Below are 27,254 nucleotides of genomic sequence, written 5' to 3'. Positions count from 1 at the left end.
TCCATTGCTGTTATTTTAGTTTAATTTTATTTTATTATATGTAAATATGTTGCATATTCCTTTTTTAAAAAATATGAGATTTTTTCTCTGGTTACACAAACTTTGTATGAAGTGTTCATTATGCGCTTTAAAAATAAATATTTTGTTTCAGGGCATGGTGCTTTCACACATGCAACCTTAGAATAATTTTAAATTCCATTCCACTTTCACCATTCCTGAACTGCTTTGAATATATTGGATGTTGGAAGCCATGAGAGGTTTTGACTTGCAATCCAGTCAAGATAATAGGATTTTCCATTTATAGTGTAATCTGATATATATTCGTTTTGGTTTCATACTTTTAAAAAATCTATTCTCTTTTACTCTGTGGTGATCTTTGCTTTTCTATTTGTGCATTACTAGAATGTCAGCTGCTGTTTCCCTAGCACCTGAGATGTTACTCAACACTGTATAGTGCTGGTGTTGAGAATTGAGAGAATCTACTAAATAATAGCACTTTTTGAGACCGCAGTTCTGAATTAAAAGGAAGGGAAAGGACAGGCAAAAGAATATAGACATCAGCTATTTTTACTGAAGATCTGTTGGAGAACATGGTTTTGGTGTCCAGGAACTTGAGACCTAATACTGCATTCCTAATACTTCACTAAGGTGGGCCTAAATAGCCCTGAAAGGGCTAGGAAGTCACAAGTCAGCCTCTTAATTGTTATGGGTGTCCTGAAAATATTAAGGTAATATTGAGGATGCAGAATGGCTCCTTCCTCATGACTTTAAGAGATCTGGGCCGGGCACTGTGGCTCATGCCTGTAATCCCAGCACTTTGAGAGGCTGAGGCGGGTGGATCACCTGAGATCAGGAGTTCCAGACCAGCCTGACCAAATTGGAGAAACCCCGTCTCGACTGAAAATACAAAATTAGCCAAGCGTGATGGCGCATGCCTGTCATCCCAGCTACTTGGAAGGCTGAGGCAGGAGAATAGCTTGAACCTGGGAGGTGGATGTTGCAGTGAGCTGAGATTTCACCATTGCACTCCAGCCTGGGCAACAAGAGCAAAACTCTGTCAAAAAACAAAAAGAGAGAGAGAGAGAGAGATCTGGAGGGAGATACTAAGCTGTGCAGGCTCTCATCTTGAAGTCACCAAATACGTAAGTTGTTATTCCTGCTCTGGTGAGAAGTTTGTCAATACATTTTTTCCATGAATTAATGAAAATTTTAGACCCATAACATAAGTTTTAAAAAATTTATCCTAAAGATTGCTTGTGTATGTGTCTGTTTTGAAATATATTTAATCTCTATATCTTGAAATAGTTTTTATAGATTCCACACAAGAGTCCTTTAGGAAATAAGTGTGCTTTGATTTTCTTATAATATTTGTCCTTGTTTGTCCCTGGCACAGTCTGTATACGACCATTTAAATTACTTTTAGTTCATGTTTGGGTTATAATCACACACAAATATTCTCTAAAGTCCAAATCTTATTTTGATATTCGAGGAAGAGTTTACATGGTAATAATATTAAGGGTTACAGCTGGTTTCACTGAAGCTTTGTAGGCATTCTCTAATATCTTATTTTTTTGAAGGAATATCTGTTCTGCTTGAATTATAGACTACATAATACATGTACTGTCAGGTACATTCATGGAAGGGACAGGCAGATGGAGTCATATGTTACTGAAGCCTTGATAAACAGATGTAGGAAATAGACCAAGGAATAAGAAAAAAGTTGATATTGAAAAGTGCTTGTTGAAGTCTGTAAATGTGCATTAAAATGTGGCAGTAAAAATAGACACAGTGAAGTTTGGGAACTGGGGTCTAAATCCTGGAGTCCCCAGAATCATAGAGAACCTTGGTTAGGGGAGTAATTTTGTAAAAAAGCAAGAAGAGGCAGTGACAAGGCAGAATATAATTAAAAGTATTGCTGTGTCATTTTCTAGTTTTGTAATTTTGTCATATTTTTCAAACTCTGTTGATCATTTATTGAACTGGTAAATAAACTATCATCAGCAGGGTTATTATAAGGGTTAAATAAGGAAATTTATGTATATCTGTAAGCACAACATCACAATTAATACAAAGTTACCCTTTTTATTTTTCCTGGACTTCATGTACAAATGGGTCAGTTAATTTTTTATTTATGAAACATAATTATCATTTGTACATAAAATATATTTATTTTTTTATTTTTAGCAGGGAAATAATACATGCATGTTTTCCCCCATCTCAAACACATGCATTCATATAAACATATCCATCTATATACCTACATATCTATGTATGAATATACACATGGACATCAGTATTTCTCAGCAAATATGTATCATGATAATCAGAGATATTGCAACTCACAAAGACTAATATAAACCATGATTGCAGGAATTTTAGATACCACCTTAGTAAAATACCAGATTGAGCTGCCACATTTCTCTCAGCCCTAAGTCATTTTGTATTTTCTGAGCATCTTAGAGGATTGTGACTGCATACACAGGACAGAAACACCACGACGCAGGGTACTGCTGCGAATTTCTGATGCAGGGGATTTTAAGGGCTAGATCAGCAGAATGGGAGTGTTGACCCTCCAAGTGAAATAAATTCCTAAATTGATTATCCCCATCCTAAAACAGATTTTTTTCTTTTTTTTCTTTTTTCTTTTTTTTTTTTTTTTGGTGATACAGAGTCTTGCTCTGTCGCCCTGGCTGGAGTGCAGTGTTAGGATCTCGGCTCACTGTAATTGCCTCCTGGGTTCAAGCGATTCTCCTGCTTCAGCCTCCTGAGTAGCTGGGATTACAGGCAAGCACCACCATGCCCAGCTAATTTGTGTATTTTTAGTAGAAATGGGGTTTCACCATTTTGGCCAGGCTGGTCTCGAACTCCTGACCTCAGGTGACCCACCTGCCTTGGCCTCCCAAAGTGCTGGGATTACAGGCAAGAGCAACCGCACTTGACCCTAAAACAGATTCTTACTTGATTGATTTCCAAGTTCCAAGGGGAAATACAAAAGTCGAAATTGAGAGAAAGTAAAAGTGGAGTAAGGCTTCAGAAGGCTGTGATTGGTGTTGGAGAAACATTGCTAGGGCATAAAGCTGGGATAACAAAATCTGAGAAATCCCACAGTGTTTATCTACAGGTGGAAATCATATTCCACATGTGGGCGGAGTCAGGGATCCCTGTATTTTAAAATCAGTGAGGGAATTGAATATCTGGACTTGTGTCAATTAACATACAAAACTCAGTGCTTTTGATGTTCTCGTTCACAAGATATCTGTGTTCCTTCTTTGTCAGAAACCATAGTCATAGGCTTCCTAATTTTGACCATGGGTAAAGAGGAGAGGCCTCTGTGTGTTTGTGACTGTTGGTCAGGCTGTGGTGCAGGTGGTGTCACACTTCAGTGAAGGTCTGGCTTTTCATCACAGGTTGGTCTGAAAATTGTGTACAAGGCTGGTGTCTCACGCGTTCTTTCTCCAACCTCAGCTTTTCTTAGTGCCTGAAGTGTCTGCAAGTGGAAATCCAGAAGAAGACAGAGAGAGACTGAGTTCTTGACAATGCATTCACTAGTGAGTAGGGGATGCCTCTTTCTGCTGAAATGACACCCATATTGCTGGCAAATGGGCAGTTTTCTCCAGTTTGCATGGGTGTTTCATTTTTATTCTTTTTGTTTGTTTGTTTTCATGATGCAAAATCCATCCAGCCTGGGTGTTCCAAATGCAATCAGGAGACTTTCAGGTATCTGGCCTCCAATTAAGTTTTCTCAGGACTCTAGGTTGGGTATCATGTGTCAAAGATTCCTAAATTATCAATATAATTTCTAATATTACACTACTTTATTCCAGCCCCTATTCAGGCTATTTACCAAAAAAGACATGAGAGGTCTCATTTATGTATTTCTTTTTCTTCTATCCATCCTATAACCTCATAGGGAAATAAATGACCCATTAACTGTACCGTTGGCTGAAATAGACTTAGGATTGTGATGAATGCAGGCAATAGAGATGCGTGAAGAGCAGAAGATCACAGCCCAATAATGAGGCTGATGTTCTAGCAGCTGAGTTCAATAAATCCCGTGTGATAGGCCTTGGGCAAGAGCTGCACAGTGCTGAGGAAAAAGGAGAGTTTGATAAAATATATTTGTGCTTTTAAAAACTTTGCAAAAGGACAACTAAAGAAGTCATTATTATTCTTATCCCCATTCATTTTACCTTTTGATAATTAACCTTTTCACCTTCTGGTAACTGAAAGTAACATATAAGAAATACAATTACTTAATTATGGTTGCACACTCAGGAGAAGGAATATAGTAGATAGAGTACAATTTAGGGTTCTGTGGAAATGCTTCATAAGGGCTGGTTAGAAAAAAGCAAAACAGTAAAGAGGCCTTTTTATCCTTGAACAAGCCAAGTGACAAGGTAAAGTTAAAAGAGAGGCAGTGATAACTGATGTTTGGATTGCCCAGAGACAGTTGAGAACAGGAGGCTTCATATCACAGGAATCATGAGACTAAGACTTCCTCAGTGTAGCAGCCTCAGCGGTCTTGTCTTGTGCTGCTCGACTGTCTTCAAGCCTTGTCATGAACACCTGAATGACATAACATTAGAGTGACTCTATGTATAAATTGAATCCTATATTCTGTGTAAAACTTGTTCAGTTCTGAAGAATGCTGGAGTCTGGTTCATTACTTTCTAACTTTTTAATGAATAAGGGACCAATGACATGTGTTTAATAAATATTTGCTAGATAGGAAACATGTTTTCTATTACTTAGTTAGATTATTCAAAGCACATAATAGTTCTTTTAACCATTTGATTGGTGAGAAACCTGTGGTTTATCTAGAGAAATAATTTATTTAATCACGGTCATGTTTAAAAAGTAGTAAATCATGGTTATTTGCCTTGTGACTACTCTGTAATTTTCTTGAAATTCATGGTAAATTTGTTTTACTTATGAAGGTTCAAGCGAAAATTTTATAATCAGTTATGTACAGGTGATTAACACATTACTGAAAAATATCTGGGCTATATTATGCCACACCTCATGTGATATTTCTTCATAGTAAAGTTTAATGGATTAAGAGTGGGTACGTCTCTGTGAGTGAATCTGAAAGGCAGATACCAGCTTAGTATTGAGAATGAACTGGCTGGAACCTAAAACACTGGGAATTCTGCATACCCAGCTCCTACCTATGTCATCTCAGCCTTCCTCCTCTGGACGTTAAAAGGGATTCTCTGTCTAAACTAAAATGTCTGTGATGTTTTAGAAGAAAGTGACTTTTGAAGATGTAGCTATTGACTTCACCCAGGAAGAGTGGGCCATGATGGACACATCCAAGAGAAAGCTGTACAGAGATATAATGCTGGAAAACAACAGTCACCTGGTGTCCCTCGGTGAGTCCCTCAACATTCACATATGTATGTAGACACACATTGACTCATTCATTCAATAAGTGTTGGAACAGCTTCCCCATATCTAACTCTAATCTCTTCTCTGATTCTCTCACAGATCTTATCTGAAAAAGTTTGAGCTCTCTAAATCTGTCTGAAAGAAATATCTTTATTTTATTTTATTTTATTTTGTTTTATTTAGTTTGTCACTCAATTAGAATGTAATCTTGACAAGGATTTCATGATTTCCTTGGTACTCAGTGTCTAATACTCAGAACAGACCTGAGAACTTAATGAATATTTTCTTTTTTTTTTTTTTTTTTTGAGACGGAGTCTCGCGCTGTCACCCAGGCTGGAGTGCAGTGGCCGGATCTCAGCTCACTGCAAGCTCCGCCTCCCGGGTTCACGCCATTCTCCTGCCTCCGCCTCCCGAGTAGCTGGGACTACAGGCGTCCGCCACCTCGGCTGGCTAGTTTTTTGTATTTTTTAGTAGAGACGGGGTTTCACCGTGTTAACCAGGATGGTCTCGATCTCCTGACCTCGTGATCCGCCCGTCTCGGCCTCCCAAAGTGCTGGGATTACAGGCTTGAGCCACCGCGCCCGGCCTAATGAATATTTTCAATGTATTAAATTTAATATTTTCTAAATAACTCTTCTGCTTTAGTCGCTATGCTTAGGCTGAGACCAATTAGTGAAAACAATAGCAATATCTTTTCTGTATAGAACACCAATTATTTTTGTAAATCAAATTTTTTTTCTTCTGCACGAGAATAATAATAAACATACTGTGCAGAGATTTAATTAATCTCTTTCTGAAAAGACTGTGTATTCTGCATTGTGTCTTGGAACTTAGGCGTGGACTCAGCATTCATAGGTCCTGCCTGTTTTGAATTTCCTTTTCCTGATGGAACTTTCATTTGGATTTATTTTCTAGTCTCATGTTGGGTCAAAAAAATCCTGGGGAGTTTTCTGTGTTCTAGGTCTTGTGGCTTGAGCTGACCTTCACTGTTTTTATTCTTCCTTGATAGCCTGCCTTACAGTTGGTGATAATGCACATTTATTGACAGTGAACTCAAAACACATGTACTGTTTCCACTAACAGGGTACCAGATAAGCAAATCCTATATAACTTTGCAGCTGGAGGAAGGAAAAGAGCTCTGGCGGGAAGGAAGAGAATTTCTCCAAGGCCAGAATCTGGGTAAGCAACAGGGTACTGTGCTCTAATAGGAGGAGGTGCTTTGTCAATGAATAATATCAGTCAAATATTAATTAGCGGTTTTATGAAATGAGTGGTAATTTCTAAAATGTAGGTTAAGCTACTGGAGCAGAATTCCTTAGATGTTATTATCATTTTGTTCATATGTCAGATGCTACTCCTGTGTCCTCTTGCCTTTTCTTTTACTTTCAGGAAAAGGATAATTCATGTACTTGTTGGGGTTAAACTGTCACATGCTGACTCTTTTCCCGATACCCCTGTGAAGACTATCCCTCTATTTACCTGCCTGATATCTCATGTCCATTTTAAATCTTTTCACATTTTAATTTTAAAACTCTTTTCTAATTGCTGATGCTGTACGATCTGTTTCTTCTATTGAAGTATTTTCTTCATTTGACACATTTGCCACATCTAAGTGTCAATTTTTGAAAAAAAGTAAACAGGCCTTGGGGTTTTTCAAACAATTTTATTACCGTAACACCAAGGTAACAATTTATTTTTCAATTATTTCAGACAAGGAAAGTGCCCTTAAGAAAAAACACATGATATCCATGCATCCTATCAGAAAAGACGCATCCACCGGTATGACAATGGTGAGTTTTATAGCTGTGTACACCAGTCATCTAAGTTAAAGATCTGGTAATGGGTTAAGTTCGTAATGACGCACAGTCACCTGAGTGTAATTAGGCTGGCACTATCACTCAGCGTTCTCACCTTAGAAGACATGAGAAAACTCACACGGGAGAGAGACCGTAGAAGTGTCATCAGTGTGGGAAAGGCTTTATTCAATCCTTTAACCTTCGAAGACATAAGAGAACTCACCTTGGATAAAAGTGTTATGAATGTGATAAAAGTGGGAAAGTCTTTAGTCAAAGCTCTGTCTTTAGAGGACACATAAGAATTCACACTGAAGAGAAACCACATGCTTGTCTTCTATGTGGGAAAGCCTTTAGTCTATCTTCTGACCTTAGATGATATGAGAGAACATGCACTGGAGAAAAGCCATATGAATGCCATTTATGTGGGAAAGCCTTCAGTCAACGTACTAATCTTAAATAACATCAGAAAATTTACCCTGGAGAGAAACTTATAAATGTCTTCAGAACATATTCTGACTTTAGATGACATGGTGTTAGGAATGACGAATGTGAGGAATATGGAAGAGACTTTAGCTGTAGTTGTAACATCTAAACATGCCAAAGGACTCACATTTTGAAGAATTACTATACCCAACATGGACGTTACTTCAGTTGCCTTTATTCTTCAGTCCACATCAATAAATTCATATGGAAGAGAAATTGTACGACATGTGTGTACCAAAGACTTGTTAGTGATCTGATCATAAATGACACGAGAGAGCTGAAACTGTCAACATGATAAACTAAAAGTCTTCAGCAACAGTTTTAAAAACTTAAAACGTGTGGGACTTTCAGGTAGAGAATCTCTAGCTCTGTGTTCAGTGTGAAAATGTTTTTATGTGCAATTTGTTGTCAAATAACCTAAGAAAACTTTACTTGGATGAACCCTTTATTTGTATTTTCTGTGAATAAACATTCAGCCAAGCACTAGGCTTGATGTTCACAAGAAAATACAGTGATAAAATGCCTCTAAAATGGAAAATAAGAGAGGAAATTCTTTAAAAGCTAAATAAGAAGGGAAAGTCTTTCCAAGGGCAATGAATTCCCTTGGAATACCAAACACTTCTTACTGGAGAAGTTATGCCTTGAAAAATCATGAGAATTCCTTTCTTCACAGAGTAACGCTTGTGGCACATGTGAGATTTCACACTGGACAAAACACGGTTAGCATCTTGAAAGGAGAAGATTCTTTAGTGGTAATTCATTTCTTAGTTGACATTAAGTTTCTCACATTGAGGAGCTATGAAATTTGAAAATCACTGTGGAGAAACCTGATAGATTTCTCATCAGAAAAGTGAGTCAAGAAGGTGGACCTCTAGAAAAAACTCAACACATAGTTTAGCAAAATAATTAAGAAATTTGAGAAAATGTCTATTCATAAAAATGCAGCACATAAATGTATAATAGCAAAGTGACCTGGGCATAAATTGAATGCAGAATTATATAAGAAATCTCATTAAACATTTCCAAAAGATCAATACTTGCAAATATTGAAAGAATACAATCGGTTGTTGAAAAAACTTAGTGTGTTGGCGAAGTCCTTCTTTCATTTATGCAGCCCTAACAAATCGATGTGCATCTGCACTCCTTGGCTTATGGGTCGACATTCTACCCCAACTTCCGAGTCTCCCCAGTCTTCAACAGCTCTTTCCTCACAGCTCACCTCCCTTTACTTCAATGTCCACTAAAACCACTTGCTTGCATCCAACCCTGGAACTGACACATCAGGGATCTTCAGCCCCACTTGCCAGATTTCTCAGTGTGTCATTGCATAGATTTAGCAAGGAAATGGAGGCTGTATCAAAGACACCTAGTATATGCATTTGGGTGTCCCCAACCCTTGCCTCTGTCTCTGAGTAGTTACCTGAGATCAGAGAATAAGGCAGCCCTGCTCTTCTATCCCTCAGAAATCTCTTGAAATTTTGTCCCTGAAGCCTCTCTAAGTGGAGGTAGCAGTTCATCTCATGACACCCCAGAGTTTACTCAGGTAAGTCCTGAGTTATTACACAGAGACAGACACAGCTGTGTTCCTTTTACTTCTGTCCAGAAGATAAAACACCAGCATGATAAAGCAGGCGAACCTGTCAGCCACCATGCAAGCCTTTCCTATATTTGATTCAACGTACTTTTCCAGAAGCAAAATGAAAGTTCTCACAGAGGGGGCCTCCTCTGCCTTGTCCTCAGAATTGGAAAATGTATTGTCCATCAAGGAGCCTCAGTACTGAACCTAAAACTCAAAAGAAAACGTTTCCTGAATAACAAGTGGGATGATGACATGAAATTTTGCAAAACAGGCACAATCTTAACACGATAGGTCTTACTAAGGCTAAATGGCCTTATCCATGGTTGAAATTGACACATCATTATATTAAAAAATCTCCACAAGTGATTGATTTTACTCTGCAGCCAGGGTTTATGTAAAGTGTGAGGATGGTATCTTGCATTGTCGCTTGGGCTGGGGTGCAGTGGCAAGATCTTGGCTCACTGCAACCTCCACCTCCCGGGTTCAAGCAATTCTCTTGCCTCAGCCTCCCGAGTAGCTGGGATTGCAGGTGCCTGCCACCAGGCTCAGCTAATTTTTGTATTTGTGGTAGAGACAGTTTTTCACCATGTTAGCCAGGCTGCTCTGGAACTCAGGAACTCCTGACCTCATGATCCGCCCACCTTGGCCTCCCAAAGTGCTGGGATTACAGGCATGAGCCACCGTGCCAGGCCTAAAACCCCGTGTTTACTGAAAATACAAAAATTAGCTGGGTGTGGTGGTGGGTGACTATAATCCCAGTAACTCGGGAGGCTGACACAGGAGAATCACTTGAACCCGGGAGGCAGAGGTTGCAGTAAGCAGAGATGGCGCCACTGCACTCCAGCAGGGCTACAGAGCAAGACAGTGTCTCCAAAAAAACAAAAACAACATGAAAAACCCCCTCAGATATCCAGATAAGAGGATACAGATATGTCCACTGTCATAAATTCTTCACCATGCTACAAGAGGGGAACTGACATTTTGGTGAATCTTTGTAAATCATCAATTTATCTATCACACTTTTATTTCACCAGTAGCATTGACAAAGCTAAGTCCTACAATTCCATTTGAAATTACCCTTGAAAAGAACAGGCCTTTAAAACTTACTACACTCACTCTGGGGAAGGAATAAATATGAATTTTTAGCAAATAAAATACGTCATTTTACCTTGCTACTTTGGAAATAGTACCTTTATCTTTCAAGCTGTACTGACAACATGTATCTTATAGTCAATGATAAACTGAAACTCAAATAAGCGGACAAGCCTTATCAAGGTAACAAACTCAGGGAGAGGCAGTGCTGACTCCAACACAGACCTTTCTAAGTGTCACGGCAGGCCATTCTATTCCTCGGGACACCCAACCTGTTCAGTAAAGCACTCAGTGACCACCTAGGAGGCACTGGCACTGCTCTTTGTCCGCCTGTGTGCCTTCAGAGCATTTCCATATTCAGGTTCTTGCACATCCTCTCTGGGGTGGGTTTTCCTCATCCTTTGGGACAATTTTTCTCTCTTCGCAAGTCTGAGACAATCTAGAAAGCAGAAATCATTTCTGCCTTTTCCTCTCAATATCAGCATCCCATTTGCAGATCGTCAATGTGTCTCCGAGGAATAAAAGCTCCGGCTGGAGGAACAGTTTTAATGACTTAGCTTTAATGACATTACGTTGTATTGTCCATTCATTTTAATGTCCTAAAATTTTAATAACCCTAAGGGGTCACCATTTTAGATGAAACTATACCAGGAGATTCCTCTAAGGCCAAGAGCATCCAGCTGCTCCCCTGAGAGACTCTACCCCCTACCTCAGGCTGTCCTTGGGGATGAGATGACCCCGGGGCTGATACTCACTAGACCCTCCAATAGACATGGCCACTGTGGGTATCCTGGGTCATCCCCAGACGGTTCTAAAATGCCAGGACTAGGAAAAGACAGGAGGGTGGCTGAGGACACAACACCCTGTAACGTTTTCACGGGGGGACCTCAACCTAAAGACATTTTGGTCATATGTACACTTAGGAAAGATGAAAAGAAGACAGGCACAAAGATTTTTTTACAGTAGAGTGTCAGATGATTTATTCTCCGCTTTCCTCTCATGTAAAATGTTTGGAAACAGAAAAATATTTTGGCCAAGGTGGCTCACGCCTGTATTCCCAGCGCTTTAGGAGGCCGAGGTGGGTGATCAGTTAAGGTCAGGAGTTCAAAACCAACCTAACCAACATGGCAAAACCCTGTCTCTACTAAAAATACAAAAATTAGCTGGACGTGGTGGTGGGCGCTTATAAGCCCAGCTACTTGGGAGGCTGAGGCAGGAGAATCGCTTGAACCCGGGAGTCAGAGGTTGCAGTGAGCTGAGACTACGCCATTGCACTCCAGCCTGGCGACAGGGTGAGACTCTGTCTTAACAACAACAACAACAACAACAACATAAAAAAATATATATATATATATAAAACTATACATTTAAAATTACTACATGTAGATAGTATTTGAAGTCATGGGATTGACTGTAGGTAGAAACAAGAGAAGGTTAGGAAAGTTTTTATATTTATATTTATATATAATTATATAAAATTAATATACATAATTATAATATATAAATATATCATATAGGCTGTGCACAGTGGCTTACACCTGTAATCCCAGCAATTTGGGAGGCTGAGGTGGGCAGATCAGCTGAGGTTAGGAGTTCAAGACTAGCCTGACCAAATGGAGAAATCTCATCTCTACTAAAGACGCAAAAATTAGCCAGGCGTGGTGGTGCGTGTCTGTAATCCCAGCTACTCAGGAGACTGAAGCAGGAAAATCACTTGAACCCAGGAGGCGAAGGTTGCGGTGAGCCCAGATTGTGTCATTGCACTCCAGCCTGGGCGACAAGGGTTAAACTCTATCTCAAAATAAATAAATAAATAAATAAAACAAGAAATATATATTTATATCTAAATATATAGTTATAATACATAAATGTGTATATACATACATTTATTATAAATTTATTAATATATGAAATATATTTATTTCTGAGATGGGGTCTGGCTCTGTCACCCAGGCTGGAGTGCAGTGACACTACCATAGCTCATTGGAGACTTGAACAGATGGCTCAAGCGATACTCCCACCTCAGACTCATGAGTGGCTAGGATTGCATGCACATACCACCATGCCTAGCTAATTTTAAAATTTTTTGTAGAGACAGGATCTTCCTTTTTGCCTAAGCTGGTCTTGAATTCCTGGGCTCAAGTGATCTTCCTGCCTCAGGCTTCCAATGTGTTAGACGTGGGCCACTGCATCTAGTCTAATGCATTTTTTAATTCGTGAGTTTATATTATTTAATATTTTTAAGTACTGAATGTGTTGAACAACCAACTTGCAGAATTCCCGAACCATGGACGGTCAGCTGTCATGTCCTGGTTCAAATCACCCCAGCACACCAAGGCTAGAAACCTTTCAGCCAACTTCCACTTATGTCTCCTGGGGCAGGACAATGTCACTTGGCCAATCCCCACTAAGAGGGACTCTGGAAAGGCAAGAAACTATTCTGTTCTCTATAATGGAACGTGACCAGGGAGAAGGCAGCTGGGAGGGCCAGCTGGGCCCTCCAACCAGCAGCGTCCACCATCGACTAACTGCCCTAGAGCTACACCGTGCTGGGCATTTGGGGCACTGTTATGAGCAAGAGTTTCCATTTTTCTTCTCATGGGACCTTCATGCTGGTGGCAAGAGACAATTTTTTTTTTTTTTTGAGACAGAGTTTTTTTCTTGTCACTCAGGCTGGAGGGCAATGGTGTAATCTCGGCTCACTGCAACTTCTGCCTCCTGGATTCAAGCAATTCTCCTGCCTCAGCCTTCCGAGTAGCTGGGATTACAGGATTGTACGACCACATCTACCTAATTTTTGTATTTTTTGTAGAGATGGGGTTTCACCATGTTGGCCAGGCTGGTCTGGAACTCCTGAGCCACTGCACCCAGTCAAGAGGGAGATTTTAAATCAATAAGTATAATTGTGATGAATGCCAGAAAGGAGAATGTGTGTGATGGGGAGGGGACTTAAGTTATTGTCTCAAATTTTAACACTTTCATAGGCAATAACTAAAAACTTAGAAGCTTAAAACAACACACACTTTTAAGCCAATTTTGGCAAGCTAGGAGTTGAGCACATTTTAGCGGGTCCTGTGCTTGGGATCTCACGCTAAGCAACTGGGCTGCATCCTCATCTGAGGCTCCACCAGGGCAGAATCCATTTCCAGGTCCGCCGAGGTTACTGGCCGAATTCATTTCCTCGGACCCGCTTGGCAAGGGCCCAGCTTTTTGCTTCCTTGCCTACCGGGCTCCTCCAAAGGTCCTTTCTCAGCACAGCATCTCCCTCCTGTAGCGCCTGCAGGCGGAACCTTTCTCTCTAGTGTGCGAAGGTGATGCACTGTGACAGTGACATCCCATTGCTTTTGCCAGGCTCTATGGGTTAGAAGCCAGTCACCGGTTTTGCTCGTACTCAAGGTCAGGAAGACTATGCAAGGGCATAGGTCATTGGGGGGTCAGTCACTTTAGGGTGTGGCTGTCACCACTGAACTTGGTGAGACTTTAAGGGTTGGTAGGAGCTGGCCAGGTACAGGGGTGAGGGTGTGTCAGGCAGGGGTGAGGGCATGGAGGCGGATGCAGAGGCCTGCACCCTGGAATGTCCTTTCACTCCCTGAGGTTTTGTTCTCCTGATCCCTGAGTACATCCCACAACACGGTGGGGCCCTAGCAGGGGAGAGGTAGGGAAGCATGTGTTATTCATCCGGGGACCTTGTTAGGCAAATCAGATTAGGGGCCAGGCTTTCAGTGGTGGGTGTGAGCGTGGGAGTGATGAGTGTGCAGGTGTGTGTGGGAAGAGCGATGGGGATGGGGTCAGCCCCAGCCACCATGAAGACCTTAACTCTGCATCCACCCATCCCAGCAGCCTCCCTGAGTGAGTGCCTTCAGGGCGCAGGTCCTGTTTTGCACATGGAATTGAATCAGAATGGGACACTGCCTTGCCTTAGAGAGGTCACACTTTTTCTCTTTCTTTTTCTTCTTCTTCTTTTTCTTGTTTTTTAAATTTGCGAGAGATTCTCACTCTGTTGCCCAGCCTGGAGTGCAGTGGTGTGACCTTGGCTCACTGCAACCTCTGTCTCCCAGGTTCGAGCAATTTTCCTGCCTCAGCCTCCTCGGTAGGGTAGCTGGGATGGTAGGCACGCATTACCATTCCTGACTAATTGTTGTATTTTAGTTTCACCATATTGGCCCAGCTCGTCCCAGTCTCCTGGCCTCAAGCAATCTGCCCGCCTCAGCCTCCCAAAGTGCTGTGACTACAGGCGTAAGCCACGACACCGGGCGAGAGGTCCCACTTCATGCCAAGTGGGTGGCAGCCACTCAGACAGCACCCCAGCTGGCGCTGGGAGTGAGGGGTGCTCAGCGTCCTAGGAAGGCAGAGGGCTGCATGAGAGGTTCGGGGAGGAAGGATTGGAGGAGGATTTGAGATTTTCACCTGAGCAGCTGGGTGGATGGAGGGGCTGTTTACAGAGAATCACAAGAATGTGGATGAGCAGGTTAGGGCACTAATAAAGCACTCTGTTTTGGCCCGCGGAAAATTTGAGATGCTTCCCTGTGTCCAGCTGGGCCTTTGGGAAAGGTCAGGGCTGGGCATCTGACTGGGATGGATGTCTCTGGCAGGCAGCAGAGCATGTGGATGGTTTGTGAAGCCCGGAAGGGCATGAGATTTCCTGTGGCAGTGCCCACTGCAAATGGAAGGGCATTTGGCCTGAGTCCAGACATATACAAGTTGGGCAGAGAAGGGGGTGGGTCCCTGGGACCCACCGAGGAGCAGCTATGGAAGTACAGGAAAACCAAGGGTGTGGGGTCACATGAAGCAGGAAGCTCAAATAAGATGAGGAAAGACGTTTTAAAGACGATCAGGGCTGGGGACAGTGGTTCATGCCTGTAATCCCAACACTTTGGGAGGCTGAGAGGAGAGGATAGCTTGAGGCCAGGAGTTTGAGACCAGCCTGAGCAACATAGGGAGACCTCATTTCTATAAATAAATAAATACCATTGGTACTTGGCATTTCAGGCGGGGAACAGCAAACACATGAAAGCTCTGAGGCAGGAAATGGAAGTAATTAGTGCTCGTTCCTGGTTCCTTTATCAGACCTTAAAGAGATGCAGAGACATTTCAGGTACTCCTTGGCCGAGCTCCTTCAGGGAAGGCCTAAGTTCGCTTCTACTTCCCATCTATTAATTTTTTTTTTTTTTTTTGGAGACAGAGTCTCATTCTGTCGCCCAGGCTGGAGCGCATGCAGTGGCACCGTCTCAGCTCACTGCAACCTCCACCTCCCGGGTTCAAACGATTTTCCTGCCTCAGCCTTCCCAGTAGCTGGAACCACAGGTACGCGCCACCACGATCGGCTAAGTTTTTGTATTTTTAGCAGAGATGGGATTTCATCTTGTTGGCCAGGCGATTTTCGAACTCCTGGCCTCAAGTAATCCACCTGCCTCGGCCCCACAAAGTGCTGGGATCACAGGCGCCAGCCACCGCGCCCGGCCCTACTTCACTCCTAACGCCCACCATCCGTGCTTCCAAATGTTTGCTGAATGACAAGGTGAACGAGTGAATGGGACTACGTGAGTTCAGTCAGCAGGCAATCCTATTCCTTGGACCTCAGTTTCCCTTTTTGTAAAGCAAGCCTGTCTCTCGCTCTCTGCCCTAAAAGCCTGAGTTCTGGGCTTGAGATGAGCGGGTCCTGTAGAGCAGACTCCAGGTGGACGTTGAGCTGGGTCTTCTAGGAGGCCAGGATCCGGCCAGCTCTTGGGTCCGGTCCTCCCGGGGGACCCCCACGCCCAGTCCCAGCGCCGCCCCGCCCAACCTCTCTTTGTTCCCCTAGGCCCCGCCCTCTCCGCGTAGCTCGCTCCCCATTGGCCGGGGGGCGGGGCGGCGGGCGGCGGGCGGCGGGCGGCGGGCGGGGCCGTGTGCACCTGCGCGGTGTGTTTCCCGGCCGCAGCCCCGCGCCAGCTGCAGCTCCTTGATCCGAGCCGGATCCCGAGCGGGGAACACGGGCTGAAGCGGCGGCAGCGGCCCCGCCCCCGGGCTCCATTGTTGAGGCTGCCGCGGCTCTGTTGGCTGCTCAGCTGTGCTCCAGTCGGCCCAGGCGCGGCGGCGAGGAGCGAGCGCTGCGAGGCGGCGGTCTGAGGTGAGACCGCGCCATGGGCGACCGGGTCTCCGGACCGGGCGGGGGTCTCTGCCCCCGGCGTGGCAGCTCCGAGCTGGGCTCTGCAGGGTCCGAGGTCGGGATCCGGGGTCCTTGCGCCTGGACTTTGTCTCGGTCTCGGGTGGCACCGGGGGCTTCGCCCCTGCTGCGATACCGCGTGGGCCCGCGCGGGGGTCATGGTCGCCCTGCGGGTGGGGGCCGGTACCCACTGCTCCCCGGCTCCCCGCGTCTGCCGCGGAGGGGACTGCATGGACCCGGGCGCTGGCTTCTGCCCAGTCCCCCGCGGCGTGGCTGGTCCCCGCGTGCGGCAGAGGGGGCCCTGCGAGGTCCCACTCGTGGGGCGGGGTCCGGGTCACGGCGAGTGGGAGACTCCGCCGCCCTCCCCGCCCTCCCTCGCAGCGAGACTGCTTCGCCAGACTCACCGAGGGGACTGTGCGGACCCTCGGACGAGGGAGTCCGTGACTCTGGGTGGGGGCTCTTTCCCGGCCCCGCATGACAGCTTCTTGAGTGTTTTGTCACCTATATAGGTGGCGCGTGGGTCCTGGCCGCCCTGCTAGTGGGGCTGTGCGGCGCCCCGTGGCTCGTCTGGGTCGACCCCGCCTGGGACGCGCGTGTAGTGGGGGTCCGCGCGCGGGGGGCGCACTGCCCCCGCCCCATGGTTTATCCTCTCACTTGCCCTGCGGGAGGAAGCAAGAGGCGCGGGCCCGGAGCTGTCGCGCAGCGTCCACACAGACCGCACTGCCCTCTGCCCTGGCCGGCGGGACCCGGGGGTCCATGGGCTGTCACCGCGAGTCCCACCGCAGTGCTTCCTGCTCTGGCCCTGGGCGGGGCTCTGATTCGAGGGAACAGGGCCCTTCTGCCCGGCGCTTCTTGATTTCTTCCGTTAGTAATGGGAAGAAAAAAAAATCTGGAAAGCCAGATTGAACTTTGTAGCTCTTAGCGCTTGGAGAGTGGAAGAAACTCTCCCAAGAATTTGGCGGGCTGGAAAATGCGTTTCAAGCAGGAGCAGCCACACCCACGGAATGAGGCCAAGGCAGTTACAGTTAGAGGTCAGATTTATGAGGGGAGAGCGAGGGTGAGGTCCGTGGGTGGGGAGACTCCGACCTCAGCTTGATGGGAAGACCTGATGCTGCCCCTCAGACGCTGTATTTCTCAGCCACCGAAGAAAGTGGAGTCACTCCTTAGTGAATGCTTTCATCAAACTTTTGAAAAACCTGTAATGTCCCAGGAAGGAAAATCGAACTGGACAGTTTTCCCCTTTTAAGAGTGTTCAACGTCCCGGAGACAAACAGCAGAAGGCTCAAGGAGTCCAAATACTCAACCTGAAGTTCTTTCTGAACAAGAGATGGTGTATAAGTAACAGGCATAGGAGACAAAACTGAACTAATCACCGCAGCTGTGGCTCCTAGCCCTGTAGGGTGTCATGCAGGCCCTTTTGCCTTCTCTGCCCTCCGCTGTCCCACACCCCAACGCTACTGCGCCACCTCCAGTCATCAGCTCCTGCCAACCCATTGCTATGTTTTGGAATTACAGGCGTGAGCCACCGCGACTGGCCTGCATGAGTATATTTACTAATTGCTAAGTTACTCTGTTCAATACGTGTCTATTGAATTCCCCCATGTGCCAAGCATTGTTCTGAATACCTTATATGCACGAATTCACTTAATTTTTAGAGCAGCTCTATTATTGTGGCCCTTTTACGGTGAGGAAACGGAACCACAGAGAGGCTGGGGACGTTGTCTAACATCACACAGCCAGCGCTGTTGGAATTGAGGTTTGAACCCAGACAGCTGGCTTCAGATCTCTTAGCTGTTATCATAGATGGCACACCCTAACCTTAGGGCCGGCTCCCAAGCCTTGCCTGAGCTCTGCCTGAGCTCTGCGAGAGCCGTGTATGTGAGGTTTCTTTCCTCTTTAAGAACACAAGTCTTGGAATTGTCCCAGACCCTGGTAGGACCTCTTGAGGACCAAAAACAGGGATTCTTCCAGCCTGCCCCAAGGCCAGATCTCTGATTTAGCTAGTTGGAAGGCAGACGCGGAAGAGAGTAATTTAGCCAGAACAAAAAGTCAGGATGGCTGGGCTGACTCGGCCAGATGTGGTGGCTCATGCCTGTAATCCCAGCACTTTGGGAGGCCGAGGCAGGTGGATCACCTGAGGTCGGGAGTTCCAGAGCAGCCTGGCCAACAAGTAGAAACTCCGTCTCTACTGAAAATATAAAAATTAGCTGGGCGTGGTGGTGGGCGCCTGTAATCTCAGGTACTTGGAGGCTGAGGCAGGAGAATTGTTTGAACCCGGGGGGCAGAGGTGGCAGTGAGCTACGATTGCACCACTGCACTCTAGCTTGGGTGACAGAGTGAGACTCTGTCTCAGAAAAAAAAAAAAAAAAAAGGGAAGGGGAATGGCTGGGCTGTCTCATCCTAGGGAAGAGGCCCTACAGCAGCCGTAGGACCTTGGTCACTTGGGTGGAAAAGAAGGAAGGAAAAGCTTCACCCAGGGCGGTGACCTGGACTGCAGAAACCACACTACACAGTCCACGTCCTGGAGCCTGGCCACCCCGTTTGCTTCTCTTCTCCCTGGGTAGAGGGTGTGGGGAGCTTTCTACCCTGGAGGCTGAGCAGCGCAGCTTCTAACCAGAGTAGGCATTTGTCTGTCCCTGGGAATACAGACAGCATTCTCATAACCAGCCCAAATCCTCCTGAACAGCTTTTTGTAGGGTGGGGCGGGGCAGGGCAGAGGGTCATTTTGACTCATAGGTACCTTTTCCACTTTCGCTGCTGATAACTGTGTTACAGATTAAAGTTTTGTTTTTGATACTGAAGAGGGCTTAAGAGAGTGAGCTATTATGGCACATCTAAGTCTGCTAAAATAGAACCACGGAGTAGTGTAGGAAAATCTCTTCTAAATTATGGATCATATATAGTGAACGTTAGAAGCCATGTGTACCTAAGTTGAAAAATCAAAACATATCTTGTATTTGGGTGACCCCGGTAAGTCTGGATCCCACTGCGCCTTGTGTGAACACAGGATGCTGAGGTGTAGGGATCAACAGGCTTTTTCTGGACATCTTGTGCTTCTCCCTTGGGGTAAAGTGGGGCGGCAGTAGGAGCACACAGCTGTTGGGCCCCTAATATTTGTCAGCTGTTTTACATGTGGGATTCCATTTAATACAATCTTGGAGGTAAAATTATTTTATTGAAGATGAAGATAGAGGCTTAGAGAAGTTATGAAAATTGTTCAAGGTCACGTCGGGTTTTTTGTTTGTTTGTTTTTGTTTTTGTTTTTTGTTGTTTTTTTTTTTTTTTTTTTTTTTGAGACAGAGTTTTGCTCTTCTTGCCCATACTGGAGTGCAATGGCATGATCTCGGCTCACCACAACCTCTGCTTCCCAGGTTCAAGTGATTCTCCTGCCTCAGCCTCCCGAGTAGCTGGGATGACAGGCACGTGCCACCACACCAGGCTGATTTCGTATTTTTAGTAGGAATGGGGTTTTTCCATGTTGGTTAGGCTGGTCTTGAACTCCCAGCCTTGGGTGATCTGCCCAACTCGGCCTCCCAAAGTGCTGGGATTACAGATGTGAGCCACCACCCCTGGCCAAGGCCATGTAATTTGTTAAGTGGAAAGATGAGGTACTTGATGAACTCAGAAGTTTGACTTCAAGACCCTTGATCTTTCCATAACACGTGGTTCCTTCCCTGGTTGGTGGGGAGTGACTGAGGAACTCAAGGAAGCTGTGTTTTGTGGAAAGAAGACCTGAGGGGTGTATGGTCTTTCCAGGCTTGGAATCTGCCATGCTGGGCTTCTGAATTGTATAGCTTGGCCATATGGAGAGAAGCCCCTCATTTAAGACTTATTCTTTGGGGGAAATAAGGGAAGGCCGCCCACATGAGACAGGCAGGGGCAACTTCCTCGGAGCTGCTGTGGCAAGGGAGTCGGCACCGTCACTTGCGTGTGGCAGAGACTGACATGCCAGTGAGTGGCGGATGAGGAGTGGGGAAGCTTCAGGATGGAAAAGAACGGCTCCCAGTGGAGGCTGTTGTGGGGGCTGGAGGCAGCTGTGCAGAAGTGGGGTGTCCTACGTGATTGGTTAGGGGCGTATATGGCTTTCTGTGAATTATCCTAACTGGAAATAGGGGCCAAAACTAGGGTGGCTGTCGGTTTTGAGTCAAGTCCTGGCCACATGGGACAGAGTTGTGGTTTAGTTTCTGGGTTGTTGAGAGAGCAGTCTGGCTTCCTGTCTGATGTGCTAGCCTGGCTGGCCTCCTGGCTGTTGATTGTAGATAGGGGATTGGTTTCCTGGGTGGGCAGCTACCGGTTGTGGTCTGAGTTCTGTCTTTATACATATGATCAGGCATGGTCTGTTTGTATATTCAGTCCCTCATTTTTCTTGTCAGTAAAAGTATCAAATGACATATTGGATACATTGGGAACTTTTTAGATGTCTGTGTCCCCTGGAGGAAGTTTTCACGTTCACATTTAATCAGAATGAATATAAACAATTGGGCCATTTATCTTGAAGATGTAAAATAGGAAATCTTCAACAATACTACCTCGGCGCCATTGCCTGTCTGTCCATCGTTAGGGAATGTGTTTTTATCCCCCGCTGGCTCATCGTCCACCAGTTTGTGGTTGATCCACTTCTCTATACGTCTTGTCTTGTGTGCATCTCATTGTTTGCTAGTGTTAGCTTTCCCCTTCATCAGTGTAGTTTATTTGTGTAGCCTCTGTTGGTAGGAAGTTATTTGTGGAATTTGTGAATGGAAGGGACCTTGGAGGTCTGCTAGGTCAGCCCAGTGATTTTCAAGATAAACGGAAATACAGGGAAATGTTCCAGCTTCTTTGGTGGCAAAACCAGGAATAGAAAGCAGTGTTCTTTGTGCCACAATGTCATTGAAAGACAGCTCAATGTGGGCCTAAAATGCAGAGTAGCTAACTTTCATGTATCTCTGCTTTTGACTCTTGTTATTAGACATTTTAAATTGACCTTAATGTGTTAGCAGAAATATGAAAAGTCCTGACTTGTTTACATATAAGGTACTTCTTTGCCTACTCATTTGGTTGTTTTTTTCAACAGGATTGAAAAGACATTGTTATAAACTGAATGTTTATGTCTCCCCCAGATTCTTGTACTGGAGCCCTAACTGCCAGTGTGATGGTATTAGGGGATAGGACCTTTGGGAGATGATTAGGGTTAGATGAAGTCATGAGCATGGGCCCTGGTCTGACAGGATTAGTGCGGTTAGAAGAAGAGAAACCAGGCCGGGTGTGGTGGCTCACACCTGTAATCCCAGCACTTTGGGAGGCTGAGGTGGGCAGATCACGAGGTCAGGAAATTGAGACCATCCTGAAACCCCGTTTCTACTAAAAATACGAAAATAAGTTGGGTGTGGTGGCACGTGCCTGTAATCCCAGCTACTCGGGAGGCTGAGGCAGGAGAGTTGCTTGAACCAGGGAGTCGGAAGTTGCAGTGAGCTGAGATTGTGCCACTGCACTCCAACCAGGTGACAGAGTGGGACTCTGTCTCAAAAAAAAAAGAGAAAGCAGAGAGCTCCCACTGCCCTGGTGTGAGGAAACAAGAAGAAAGATGGCTGTCTGCAAGCCAGGAAGAGGTCCCTGTCTCGGAACTGAGTTGGCCGACACCTTGATCTTGGACTTCCAGCCTCCAGAGCTGTGAGCAATAAACTAATGTTTAAACCACACAGCCTATGGTGTTTTTTATGGTATTTGCTTATGGTATTATGGCCATCTGATAATGGCCTGTATCTAAGTTGGTGATGCCATGAAAATAAATGTGGTAGTTCATTCCTTTATATAAAGATAGCGCTGTGAGCCCAGGGCCTTTGCTCGTGTCTTAGTTGAGTCTTGTCTTCTTATAATAGCTTCCTAATTTCTCTTTTCCCCCTCTGATTTATATTATATATCTGGATTAAATCATATATGGTATGATTTTATACTTTATGTCTATACAAACTTTTAGTGATTTTATTTCATTTTTTTATTTTTTTTATTTTTGAGACATGCCCTTGCTCTGTTGCTCAGGCTGGAATGCAGGCATGCCATCACAGCTCACGGTAACCATGAATTCCTGGGCTCAAGTGATCCTCCTGCCTCAGCTTCCTGAGTAGCTGGGACTACAGGTGTGCTATCCTGCCTAGCTAATTTTTAAATTTTTTGTAAGGATAAAGTCTTGCTGTGTTGTCCAGAGTGGTTTCAAACTCCTGGCCTCAAGCAGTCCTCTCACCTCAGCCTCTCAAAGCACTGGATTACAGGCATGAGTCGCCACACCCAGCCCAGTGACTTTTCATTGTTAAGATCAAGGAGGGGTTCCCTGGCTTGGCATTCAAGGCTCATGATCCAGGAGTGATATGGAAGTTTGGGTTTCAGTGTTTCCATTCCCGCCATCAGCCTTGCACTCCAGCTTGTTGCCTAAGCCCTGTTCTGAAGCCCAGCCTGAGAGCTGCACTTAGAATTTAGACCTTCTCATCTCTTCATCTTCTTCGTCTATGTTCTTATCTCCATCTGGGACATCATCTCCACACTTCTGCCTCTTTAAATCTTCTCCATCCTTCAAGACTTGAAATACTCACTTCCTTTACATGATCCCCGCTCTGACATCCAAGCTAGAATTAATCTTTCTTCCTTTAAACTCTGATAGTGATTAAAATTTTCATTCTTTAATTATGCAGTAGTCCTGTGTGTTAGATATTATTATTTCCCCAGTTTTTCATAGTTACTCTGAAAATATTTACTGTAGTCATATATTTTGAATATGTAATATGAGCGACATTCAAAAGTTACTGGAGAGTGAAAGGCAGTCCTACTCCCATCACTGCTCTGTGACCACTGTTGCCAGTTTTGTTTGTTTGTTTGCTTGTTTGTTTTTCCAAGATGGAGTCTTGCTCTGTCACCAGGCTGGTGTGACCTCAGCTCACTGCAACCTCCACCTCCTGGGTTCAAGCGATTCTCCTGCCTCAACCTCCTGAGTAGCTGGGACTACAGGCGCACGCCACTGTGCCCAGATTATTTTTGTATTTTTAGTAGAGACGGGGTTTCACCGTGTTGGCCAGGATGGTCTGGATATCTTGGCCTCGTGATCCACCTGCCTCAGCCTCTCAAAGTGCTGGGATTACACGTGTGAACAACTGCACCCAGCCTATGTATCTTCTTTTTAAAAACACAGATGTTGGCATAAGATAAATACTGTTCTCCACCAATTCCCCACTGGTAAATATTTAGGTTGTTCCCAACCGTTTGAATTAATCAATGCTGAGTTGTATGTAATTCTTGCATATTTGCGTGAATATGTTCATAGGATGCATTGCTAGAAATGGAATTGTGGGATCCAGGGTTCTGCACATTTTAAATGTTGATGGGTGTTGCTCGATTCCCTTCCGTTAGGGCCATACCGTTATCTCACTGTCAATGTGTAAGGGCGCCTATTTCTATTTCCTTGCCAACAGTTTCTTCTGACATCACACACACACACACAAATAGCCCCCTTGTTCCAAAAACATGGACATTTTACCTTTCTACTTAAAGTGTGTGCACACTGACTGAAGCTCTGTGTTGCAGTGATACGTGCTGCTAGGATTGTGGCTCTGTTTTGAATTTGCTAGCCAGGCTACGGCTTTCCAGTCAGGTATTTTTTGTTTTGTTCATGTTGTTGCTGCCATTGGGGCAGGGTAATGTGTGTGAATTTCCCTCTACTGCCCAGCCAGATTTCCTTTCCAGTGGATGTGATTAGTGTCTCATCCGGCAGTCCTGTTTCCTGGTGATCTGGGCCAAGTGTCTCATCCGGCAGCCCTGTTTCCTGGTGATCTGGGCTGAGTGGCTCCATGAGAAGTTGCACCCATCTTCTCCAGTAGTGCGTCTTTTTACAGCAAGCAAAACATTTTCACCACGTTTCTAGCGGGACAGGCACTAGCTCTTTTCTGGGCATCAGGAGACCTGGCTTTGTTCTGGTTCAAGCAACAGCTGGTGAGTTACCAAAGACAAGTCGCATCTGGCCCCTGGTCCTTTGCTTTTTAAGTAGAGTCACAGTCCGAGTGGGCATCACTGCCCTGGTCTCTATGCGGTGCTGAGTGTTGTGGGGATGATGGCTAAGTGTCAGGGTGCATTTCCCCACTAGGGGATTACAGTCCAGTCAGAGACACAGGAGGAAAGCTAACAGCCCCGGGCAGGTACACAGAACCAGAGGAGTTTGAAAGGGTGGTTCCAAGCTCCTTGGTGTGATTGATGTGATCACAATAAACATTTTATCTCTAAGTCTTGGGCCATTGGACCAAGAGAAGAGAGAGCTGGTGTTGAGTTGTAGTGAGAGGTGCGTGGTTCGTGTGCCTGCTGAGCCATTTTACCTTCTGTTTCCACCTTTTTCATGCTCCTGCTTGTTTCTCCAGAAAAAAAATGCAATAAGTTCCTTTCAAAAACTTTACAAAAGCCATAGATGCTTATTGAAAATAGTTCAAATGATATGGAAGACAGAAAGATAGTGAGTGTTTTTCTCCTGTGTGTTTGGATGAATGTGTCTTTGGGGTAGTCACTATTAACACTGGGTGTATTTCCTTCCAGATCTTTTCCAGTGTACCTACAAATATGTATGTACACATTCTAAAAAGCAAAATAGTACCTGATAAACGTTGAGTTCCCCTACTCCCACTCCGCAGTCTACATGGACATCCTTTCATGGTGATACGATGAGACCTGATGGACTCCTTTTATTCGCTGGAGTGGCAGGTAATACTAGCTACAGATAACTCACCTTCAGTGGGCATTTACCATGTGACAGGGTCTGTGCTCCTGGCAGGCTACATGAAGTGGGTCTTAAGGCTGTTTACAACAATGCTATGGGTGAACACAGTAATTGTTAACATTTTGCAAATGATAGAATTGCAGTAGAAAGAAGCAAAGCTGCTTGCTCAAACTCATGGCACGATTCCTGAGAGACAGAGAGAGAACACTTTTAGAACAATTGTTGTTATCATCAGGTGATTTATGATCATTTCAAGAAAGAGTGCATTCAGCGAATACATTTCAGGGTCTGGTACAGTCTGGGAGCTGGTCCTGAAAATGCACTGGGCTAGAGGTAAGGGAGTGGTCCATTGGCCCTGGAACCCTAGTGCAAGGAGGGAGGTCCCGGGGAGAGGGGGCATGGAGAGGAGGTCTCTGAACAAACCTTGCAACATCCATTTCTGCTGAGTCTGGTCCGAGGTCTGGGTCTTGCCATGTACACTTTTCAGAGATACTTGGTTTTGATTTTTATCATGGCTCACCTGAGCAGCCATGGTTTCAAACTGCCTGGAGATGTGGTCTGGCAGGCCAGTGCTCTGCCCATCCTTCCCGCTCCTGCAGGAGGGGAGTCATCCTGGACTAGAGGACTTCGCCTGTAATCAGCTATCTCATAATAAGTGGATTTGATGCTGGTTTCGCTAGGTCAGGAAATTTCCCATTTGGAAGGAAAACTGATACTTGTTTTTGGGTTTTGCTGAGGAGCCACAGGGTTTAGAGCAGGGACTGGAAGTTTGTTGAGACACACGTGAGTGCACTCAAACATCTTCCATGAAACGTGGAAATAAAGACAGTGTTCCAGAGAGGTCCCTGGCTTTGGGATATAAATATTTCTGTAACAGAATGGCACTGGATGTCTGCTGTATTTTTTTCTCTGCTATTTTGGCAAATTTTATTTGGGTGTGTGTCTCCTGTACAGAAGGTATGACATCCGTTTTTGCCACCAAGTATTTACAGCCGTTGGTCCCTCCTATGTGGGTCACTTTTGTGCCATGGTTTCTTTGGCGAAATTGTAGGTCTCCTACCCAAAGCACATTGCCCATTTCAAGGTGCTCCTGGTTTCTGAACACCTGTGGCAGTGCCGTCCATGTGAGTGAAGCCAGCGGAGAAAGTACCCCTCCGCAGGAGGTGGGGACTGGTGATTGGCTGAGTGAGGAGGCTGGAGATAAGCCCTGGACTAGAACTTGTGACTGGCTGCTTTTCCTTCCCCTCCTCTCCCTCCTATTTTGCCACCACCCCCACTTTTAAAAAATTTCTTATTAAAAATTAAGCAACTATTTCGGTTTCCTTTATTCGCTATTCCTTGCTAATCGCATGCAGAGTGAGCCTGGGACAGTGGAAAGGAAAGTTGTACTTAGCTTCAGATGATCCTACCAGTCCCGCATTGAGGGGTTTCCGCCAGGCGGCATTGTCAAGTGGCGATGTGGAGGTTCTCCTTTCAGTCCTCAGCGTTAACCAGCAGAGGCGGGTGGTACTTATTCCTGGTTAATGTTGAGGAAATTGAGCTCAAAGTGGCTAAGGGAGCTTCCTAAAGTCACATAGGAAGTAGGAGAGTAGAACCAAACACAGATTGTCCCTGAATCAGGCAGGTCGTCCGATTCCAAAATGAACTCTTAATTTTTGGAGATCAAAAAGCTGAACAGACACAGACACAGATATTTCTTTTTCTTTTTCTTTTTCTTTTTTTTTTTTTGTTTTGTTTTTGAGCTAGGGATTTGCTATGCTGCGTAGGCCGGTGTAGACTCAAGCTGTCCTCCTGCCTTAGGGTTCTGAGTGCTGGACTTATAGGTTTGTGTCACCACACCCAACCGAACAGACATTTCCTGAAGGAAGACATCCAAATGGCCAAAAAATATGCGAAAAAAATGCTCAGTATCACTTATAATCAGAGAAATGCAAATCAGAAACCGCAGTGAGGTATCATCTCACCTGTTAGGATGGGTATTATCAAAAAGACAAAAAATAACAAGTGCTGGTGGAGATATGGAGAAAAGGGAGCTCTTACACACTG

At 44.9% G+C, this 27,254-nt stretch overlaps 1 protein-coding gene across 3 annotated transcripts in view; it reads left to right on the top strand.

Annotated features, from left to right (window-relative positions):
- Positions 1–16,213: 16,213 nt before the first annotated feature.
- The window catches only part of LOC139361116 (SH3 domain and tetratricopeptide repeat-containing protein 1-like), a 42,546-nt gene continuing 31,505 nt past the window's right edge, over positions 16,214–27,254 (top strand). The window contains exons 1-2 of one of the 3 annotated variants that reach the window (XM_071089609.1): positions 24,213–24,436; positions 25,028–25,192. In XM_071089609.1, coding sequence (XP_070945710.1) covers positions 25,163–25,192 — 30 coding nt within the window. In that variant the 5' untranslated portion in view covers positions 24,213–24,436; positions 25,028–25,162. Of the gene's footprint in view, positions 16,445–24,212; positions 24,437–24,481; positions 25,193–27,254 lie in introns of those variants that run through there. The other 2 variants (XM_071089610.1, XM_071089608.1) reach the window with 2 other exon arrangements.

The sequence above is a fragment of the Macaca nemestrina genome, assembly GCF_043159975.1.
Source record: "Macaca nemestrina isolate mMacNem1 chromosome 8 unlocalized genomic scaffold, mMacNem.hap1 SUPER_8_unloc_5, whole genome shotgun sequence".
NCBI classification, from domain to species: Eukaryota; Metazoa; Chordata; class Mammalia; order Primates; family Cercopithecidae; genus Macaca; species Macaca nemestrina.
The sequence above is the reverse complement of the archived record's forward strand: the minus strand, read 5'-3'. Positions and strand labels throughout refer to the sequence as shown.